We start from the raw sequence: 8,493 nt of genomic DNA, 5'->3' as shown, positions 1-8,493 counted from the left end.
AAACCAGGCAAGGATGAACTGAACAGCTTCTTTACAGAGGGAAATAACTAGTCTGAACAAGAACCTCAGGGAGGCAGACTCTTGGAGTAATAAAATATAAAACCTGAAGAATTTAAAAAGAACACAGAGAGAATAATTTTAAATTTAAGAGAAGTATGTGCGTGTGTGTGTGTGTGTGTGTGTGTGTGAGAGAGAGAGAGAGAGAGAGAGAGAGAGAGAGAGAGAGAGAGACTGACAGAGAGATGGGAATAGTGGGGAGAGTGGGGAGAGAGAGAGGAGAAGGAAGGGGGAAAAATGGCTAATGTGATTTAGGCAAATAGCTGAGCACCTCTTCGTCTTTCACAATTTCTTCATGTTTTTTCTAGATACCATCTAGATATCTTATAACATTTTGGTTGAAGATGTATTCCAACTCTCCAAGTCCTCACCAAGGAGTCATTACCAGTCAATGGAAAGTAAAAAAGAAAATGACTAAAAAAAAACCCTGTACCTCAAATAAAGGCACAAAAGGAATTTCAGTCTGTTTTTTGAGCAAACTGCACTGGAATTGTAGCATCTGTTAACTCTCCTTTAATTGTTGGTTAATTTTTAAAACTCAATTTGGACTAGTGTTGCAGGAGTCGGAAAAATTATAATAGGGATAATCTAGAATGGAGGGAAGGGCATTCTGGGTTGTACAAAGGAAGGCATGACGGTGAAGGAGAGGGTAACAACTTTGGGGGTTACAAGTAGTTCAGTGTAGCTGGAAGTAGGGATGGCAGGGGAAAAGATTAGAGGACTAGAAAGAGGCAAGTTGATGAAGTACCTCATATGCTACACTGAACATTTTGTATTTTGTCCTGTAAGTGAACGGAAAGATGACAAAAAGTATTAAAAATGATAGCCCCTGACTGCAGTGTGGAATAAGGATGATGTGGGAGGAAGGAAGCTAGAAACAGAAGAGGGGCTCTTGCAGTAACCCAAAAGAGAAGATAGTTAGGAAGCAGAACTGAAAATATTTGGTAACCAATGAGGTTTTTATGTTTAGGGTAGAGGTAGTTGAGAGAAAAGGGAGACTTTATTAACTCTCAAAGACTTGGAGCCTTGGATGAATAATGCATTACTTATCTTGGAAAAAGAATACAAAGAGAAGAGCAGTTTGGGCTGGAGCAGAGGGGGAGGTAGAAACGAGTTAGTGTATTTTTTTCCATTGAGTTAGACATGTTTTTATTTTTTTATTTTATTTTAATTCCAGTATAGTTAACATACAGTGTTAAATTAGTTTCAGGTACACAATGATTCAACACTTCCATACATCACCTGGCGCTTATCACAACGAGTGAACTCCTTAATCCCCATCACCTATTTCCCCCACCCTCCCATCCACCTCCCCTCTGATAACCATCACTTTGTTCTCTAAGAATCTGTTTCTTGGTTTATCTCTCTCTCTCTCTTTCTCTCTCTCTCTCTTTTTTCCTTTGGTCATTTGTTTCGTTTCTTAAATTCCACATGTGAGTGAAATCATATAGTATTTGTCTTTCTCTGACTAACTTATTTCACTTAGTATTATACTCTCTAGCTCCATCCATGTTGTTGCAAATAGCCAGATTTCATTCTTTTTTATGGCTAAATAATATTCCTGTGTGTGTATGTGTGTGTGTGTGTGTGTGTGTGTGTGTGTACCACATCTTCTTTATTCATTCATCAATCAATGGACACTTGGGCTGCTTCCATATTTTGGCCCTTGTAAATAATGCTGCTATAAAGATGGGGGTGTATATATCCCTTTAAATTAGCATTTTTGTATTTTGAAGGTAAATACCCAGTAGTGCAATTACTGGATCATAGGGTGGTTCTATTTTTAACTTTTTAAGGAAACTCCATACTGTTTTCCACAGTGACTGCACCAGTTTGCATTCCCACCAACAGTTCAAGAGGGTTCCTTTTTCTCCACATGCTTGCCAGAACTTGTTATTTCTTCTGTTTTTGATTTTAACCATTCTGACAGGTATAAAGTGATATCTCACTGTAGTTTTGATAGTTTTGATTTACATTTCCCTGATGATGAGTGATGTTGAGCATCTTTTCCTTTGTCATTTAGCCATCTAGAGGTCTTCTTGAAGGAATATCTGTTCATGTCTTCTGCCCATTTTTAAATTGTATTATTTGTTTTTTGAGTGTTGAGTTGTATAAGTTCTTTATATATTTTAGATACTAACCCTTTATTGGATATGTCATTTGCAAATATCTTCTCCTACTCTGTAGGTTGCCATTTCGTTTTGTTGATTGTTTCCTTCACTGTGCAGGGGCATTTTATTTTGATGTAGTCTCAATAGTTTATTTTTGCTTTTATTTCCCTTGGCTTAATAGACATATCTAGAAAAATGCTTCTACAGCCAATGTCAGAAAAATCACTGCCTGTGTTCTCTTCTAGGATTTTTATGGTTTCAAGTCTTAATTTAGGTCTTTAATCCATTCTGAATTTGTTTTTGTGTATGGTGTAAGAAAATGGTTCAGTTTCATTATTTTGCATGTAGCTGACCAGTTTCCCACCATTTGTGGAAGAGACTGTCTTTTTTTCCATTGGATATTCTTTCCTGCTTTGTTGAAGATTAATTGACCATATGATTGTGGGTTTATTTCTGGGTTTTCTACTCTGTTTCACTGATCTAAGGATTTTTGTGCCAATACTATTTTTGTGCCAATACCATGCTGTTTTGATCACTACAGCTTTGTAATATAATGTGAGGTCCGGAATTGTGATACCTCCAGCTTTGCTTTTCCTTTTCAAAATTGCTTTGGCTATTGAAGGTCTTTTGTGGTTACACATAAATTTTAGGATTTTTTTGTTCTAGTTCTGTGAAAAATGCTGTTAGAATTTTGGTAGAGTTTGCATTAAGTGTGTAGATTGCTTTGGGTAGTATAGACATTTTAGCAATATTTGTTCTTCCAGTCCATGAGCAATGGAATATCTTTCCATTTCTTTGTGTCATCTTCAGTTTCTTCCATCAATGTTTTATAGTTATCAGAGTACAGATCTTTCACATCTTTAGTTAGTTTTATTCCTAGATATCTTACTATTTTGGGTGCAGTTTAAATGGGATTGTTTTCTTAATTTCTTTTTCTGCTACTTCAAGAAATGACTTAGTTTATGAATGTTGAATTTGAGGAGACCTAGATGCAGCTAGGAATGGTTAGTAAGCCCTTGGTTAAATGGACTTGGAGCTCAGAAAAAAGTATGGGCCAGACAAGTAGAGTTTACCGATTAGTCAACAAAATATTGACTAAATAACTAATCAAGTTATTCAACTAAATGATAGTTGAAGCCATGGCTTTACCCGCTAAAAGTTGCCAAGTATTTTCTGTGTGCCAGGCACTTCACATGTCTGAAACTCATTTAGTCTCCTTATGAGCCCGTGAAGTAGATACTGTTATTAGCCCCATTTTATAAATGCGGAAACATCAAAGATTTTAAGTAACCTGCCCCATATCTCACGCAGAGCCAGAAAATGGCAAGTCCCTTGCAATGTAGTTCTAGTGTCCATGCCCTTCACTATTGTGCTTCTCAGAATGGATTATAGAGTAAGAAGAAAATAGGGCTAATCAGAATCAGAATCGGAATCTTAGGGACCACTGGCATTTAAGGGATGACTAGAGAACAAGAAGCAGTGGAAAAATCAGGAGAGTATTATCATGGAAGTCAAAGAAAGGCATGTCAAGAAGAATGGAGGTAAGTGAAAGGCCCCTGTTGACGGCTGTTTGAGGGAAGCCATACATGCACACCCTGATATGGAGGTTTGTAGAGCAAAGTGTAGAGAAAAGCAACAAGACCCGGAGCAGTTGTCAGTCCTAAGAGAGATCAAATCTCTGGTCTCCGTTTTATTGAAGCTGGAGCAAAAGGTATGGAATTCAAGAAAAGAGATGAGAGGCATATGTGCAATTAACTACATATATTCTTTGTATATTTATAAATGTGTTTCCTATGATACTGGCTAAAAAAAATGCCACAGATAGGGTTAGTTTATGTGTATGACTTAAAAGTATAGACATATGTGCATTGGAAGAGGACAATGGAAGCTATACAGCCTTCACTCCATCTTGTGAGCTATCCATCTTGTTTACCCCAGGTCAATCAATCTAGACCAGAAGTATGGTGCCAACAACAAATTGATTTTCTTGTAGATGAATTCTCTCTTTTCCTCTTTATTTTACGGTCATTTTCCTGTGTGTTGATTCTTTTTTAAAATGTCTTTTATTGCACTGCTCATTTTGTTTCCTTGCATTTAATTGACTTTTACTTTGGGATTCAAATCTGAAGCCACTGTTTGTCTTCTTATATATGGAGACTTAAGACATCTTGTTTGTTTTGTTTTCTCTCCTGACAGCCGGTTACTTAGACCTCATCAAACCCTGGTTTATGTTGCTCTGGAGGCCATCTCTCTCTTCGAGACAGTCTCTGGAGTCTCCCAAAGTAAACCTCTTATGTGTGGTAGGTGAGGACATTTAAATATACTGCCCATTTTCTAGAAAATACTCCCTGCTATATTTTTATGTGACAGTGTATGTGTGTGTGTGATTTATATAGGTATATCTCATCAATCTAATGTCCAATCAGATTTGTTACCAATAGAAAAGCCCCACAAATTAGTGACATAGTCAACTCATGAGTAGAGAAAAGTTTGATATAGAACTTAAGCAATTTTGTTAAAAGTATTGGTATTAAATTTAAAAAGCAAGCTGATTAGCATTTTATAAACAAACAAACAGTAACAACAACGACAAAATCCTTCCCATCATTTGGAGTTTCGGGAGATGTCTTAGATATAAATAATTTTAGGCATCAGATATCTAAAGCTTATGAAAAACTGGAAACCCACATAAGCGCTTCCTCTGATTTCTGGGATCTCTGGGAGCTCATGCATATGCCCTGATTTAGAATCTGCTGCTCCACTGTTCCATAATTGACCCCTTTCTCTCATCTCCCTCAGGCTTACATCCTTCTGGAGTCACTGAGGGTGGCAGTGTGGGGAAAAGCAGCATCTGGTTTTAACCTTCACAGTTTCCTCCCAAGAGGGAAACAGGACCTGTTTTATGTGAGTATCCTTGACAAAAGGAGTTTCAGAATAATCATGCTCATTGTAAACTAATTTGCAGTCTGTCTGTTGCAGTACTAATGAGCCACAGATAAAATTACTTTCTCAAATCCCTTTAAAGTCTTCAATCAGTTAAAAAGAAACAATTAACCTGCTTTATTAACTTTTTTGAACTTGATAAAAGAGTATTCTTTTTTATTGAAACTATTTAAAGTTTCCCTTAAGATGTCCTCTGAAGTTGGACCGTTTGTGCTTAGAATGGTTTTTGCAGCTGGGTTGAACAAGATAACCTCTATTACTTAGACGTAGCTTTCTGCCACTGACGTGGAACTTATGAGAACAGACCCCACTGAGTAGTCTCAAGTGAGGCCCCGGAGGAGGCAGCAGAAGTACCAAGGAGCTGTTGAGTAAAGTGTTGAGCTGATGCCATTACAACTACAGGAACAGCACTGCTTCCAAGAGGCATTCCTATGGGGGTGCAAATTCAAAGGGCTGATGTACTTGGCAGCTGCTAGGATTCCCACACAGGCAGCCGTGGCTAGAATGGGAATTGGAGGCGGACACTTCTTGCTCAGAGACTCTTAGTCAGAATAGCAAACACAAGACCTCTTTTACCTGGGCATGGAGAGGGGGGCACCACCCCCGCTGGGTGGGCTGGGCTTTTGCTCAGCGTTTATACACAGAGGTTTTGAGTAATGTGATCTTTAAATATGATAAAAATATGATAACATATGAGCACCTTGAATGATGTGATCTTTAAATATAATATTAAGTATGCTTTAAAAATGAACATCAGGGGAGGAGTGTATCAGGAAAAACTATCCACTTTTAAGGAGCCATGGAATATTTAGAACGAATGATAATATTAACATTAAAAAAAAAAAAAAAAAAAAAAAAAAAAAAAAACGTTGGCAGGAAAAGAGGCCAAGAAGGAAAGGAACTTGAAAATAACCCCTTTAGTTTCCTAGCAGTCTAAAAGAGGCACTGGGCTGACAGTAAATAGAATCATAGCCCAATTCCCAACAACAATTCTGTGGTTTGTTAGAAACAACCCACTTATTATACCTAGAAAAAACGACCGATTAAGTGTGCCAGCGTGTGTTCTCTTGTAGACCCCGAGTTATTGCCCTAAGCCTCCCACAGTTATTTCACCGCTACAAGCATCTGGTAGGTTGGTAATGATAACAATAATAGTAATGATATTAGGAATAATAATGTCATTGCCAAAGTGTGTTAAACACTCTAGAAATGTTGGTTTCTTTAACCTAAGCAACATTCTTTTATGAGGTAATTTTTCAGATGAGGGAACTGAACCTTAAAAAGATGAAGTAAGTTGGCCAAGATCATGCTCACAGCTGGCGAGAAGTGGAGCAGAAACTGGAGAGCAAGACAAAACTAGGCTCTTAACTTATTGCTTTCATAAATAGTGAAAAGAGTAGAATGAGAGATCGGAGATCTGAATACCGTTCAAAAAGGTCATAGCCCATGATTTGAGTGTAAATGGACCACATGTATGCTCTCGTAAGACTCCTAAGAGCCATCGTTCTCTTAAGGTGTCTCCTCCGTCTATTTAATGTTAATACTTGGCTTGCAACAATTCTTCCTTGGATACTTAGAAACTTAAATCAGCTAAACAGAGTTTTCAACAAAGTCAGATATGGAAAATGGCCAAAATGTCATTCCTTTGGATAGAGTTTCTAAGTAATTATAGTTCTAGGAGTAAAAATTATGATACCAGACACTCAGTAAATATTTGTTAAATGAATGAATGGGTTAATAAATAAATTGAAAAGGGGCGCCTGGGTGGCTTAGTAGGTTGAGCATCTGACTTCGGCCCAGGTCATGATCTCGTGGTCCATAAGTTCAAGCCTCATGTCAGGCTCTGTGCTGACAGCTCAGAGCCTGGAGCCTGCTTCAGATTCTGTGTCTCCTTCTCTCTCTTCCCCTCCCCCACTCGCACTCTGACTCTCTGTCTCACACACATAAATAAACATCAAAAAAATTTTTTTAAATAAATAATTGAATGGACACAACACTTGGGTAGAGGGTAGGTTTTTGGAAATTATTCACCATTCAGTAATTACTTATCATCTGTCACATACTATGACTAATGTTATAGTGTCCCTGAGAACGAAGTTCAGCAGCTAGCCACCACTGTTGTCTCAAGGACTTCTCCAAAGTGCAGGCTATTAAGTTCTACCATACATCCTCAGTTTTCCCCCTTGTAAATTAAAGGGTTTAATTGGTAATTTTTATGGTTCCTTCTATTTCCCACTTTCTATAATTGTATGATTCTCAATTTTATTTTAATAAACTTAAAATTTTAGAATAGTTTTTACACCCAGTATTCTCTATTATTTCACACCTCAGATTATTGTGGTGCATTTGTTACAGTTAGTCAATATTGATACATTACTACTAACTAAAATCCATACTTTATTCTTTTTTTTTTTTTAAGTTTGTCCCTAATATCCTTTTCTAGAATCTTCTCCAGGACACCACATTACATGACATCTCCTTAGGCTTCTCTTGGCTGTGACAGCTACTTAGACTTTCCTTGTTTCTGAGGATCTTGACAAAAAAACATTTTTTTTTTAAGTAATCTCTACACCCAGTGTGGGGCTTGAATTCATGACCCTGAGATTAAAGGTCACATGCTTTCCAACAGCCAGCCAAAGTACCCTGATCTTGACAAGTTTTGAAGAGTTTTGGTTGGTTTTATAGATGTCCCTCAATTGAGATTTGCCTAGTATTTATCATATTATTAAACTTGGGTTGTATGTTTCAGGGAAGAAGACCATAGAGTTAAAGCGCTGTTTTCATCACATCATATGAAAGGTACATACTATGAATGTGACTTATCAGTGTTGATAGTAGCCTTAGTCAGCTGGCTGAGGTAGTGTTTGCCAGGTTTCTGCACTGTGAAGTTGTTCTTTTTCTCTCTCTCTCCATACTGCACTCTTTGGAAGGAAGTCACTATGCTCAGTCTACACTGAAGGAGTGGGGGAGTTATATTCCATCTTCTTGAGGACAGAGTATCTACATACATTTTTTGGGATTCTTCTGCACATGAGATTTATCTTTATTTATTTATTTGTATCGGTATGAACTCATGGCTCTTTACTTTATCCTTTGGATTATAATCCAATATTACTTTTAAAGTTTTTTGTTGTTCTAATAGCTCTAGCTTTGGCCACTGGGAGCTCTTTCGGCTGTATCCTGTGTCCTTTTGGTATACACCCTCAGCAAGTGTTTTCTCAGTCGGCATGCATTAAGATTCAGTTTTTGTGTTGTAAGGTTTATGGGTTTTGATGAACGCATAGCATCATGTATTCACTATTACATTATGATATAGAATAGTCTCACTGCCCTAAAATATCTCCTGTGCCTCATTTACTCGGTCTTCCCCTGCCTGGAACTC

The 8,493-nt window shown here is 37.5% G+C and overlaps 1 protein-coding gene across 3 annotated transcripts in view; it reads left to right on the top strand.

Moving 5' to 3' along the window:
* The window catches only part of SAP30 (Sin3A associated protein 30), a 97,770-nt gene that overhangs the window by 38,513 nt on the left and 50,764 nt on the right, over positions 1–8,493 (top strand). For 2 of the 3 annotated variants that reach the window (XR_015250122.1, XR_015250121.1), the window contains 3 exons: positions 4,365–4,468; positions 4,968–5,072; positions 7,861–7,910. Coding sequence is in view for 1 of the 3 variants with exons in the window: in XM_086703853.1 (XP_086559979.1) it covers positions 4,365–4,468; positions 4,968–5,029 (166 nt within the window). In the remaining 2 variants the exon portion in view is untranslated. The remainder of the gene's footprint in view (positions 1–4,364; positions 4,469–4,967; positions 5,073–7,860; positions 7,911–8,493) is intronic. The other variant, XM_086703853.1, reaches the window with a different exon arrangement.

This window comes from Puma concolor, chromosome B1 (genome assembly GCF_028749965.1).
Source record: "Puma concolor isolate L17-30 chromosome B1, mPumCon1.1.hap2, whole genome shotgun sequence".
Taxonomy (NCBI): domain Eukaryota; kingdom Metazoa; phylum Chordata; class Mammalia; order Carnivora; family Felidae; genus Puma; species Puma concolor.
The sequence above is the reverse complement of the archived record's forward strand: the minus strand, read 5'-3'. Positions and strand labels throughout refer to the sequence as shown.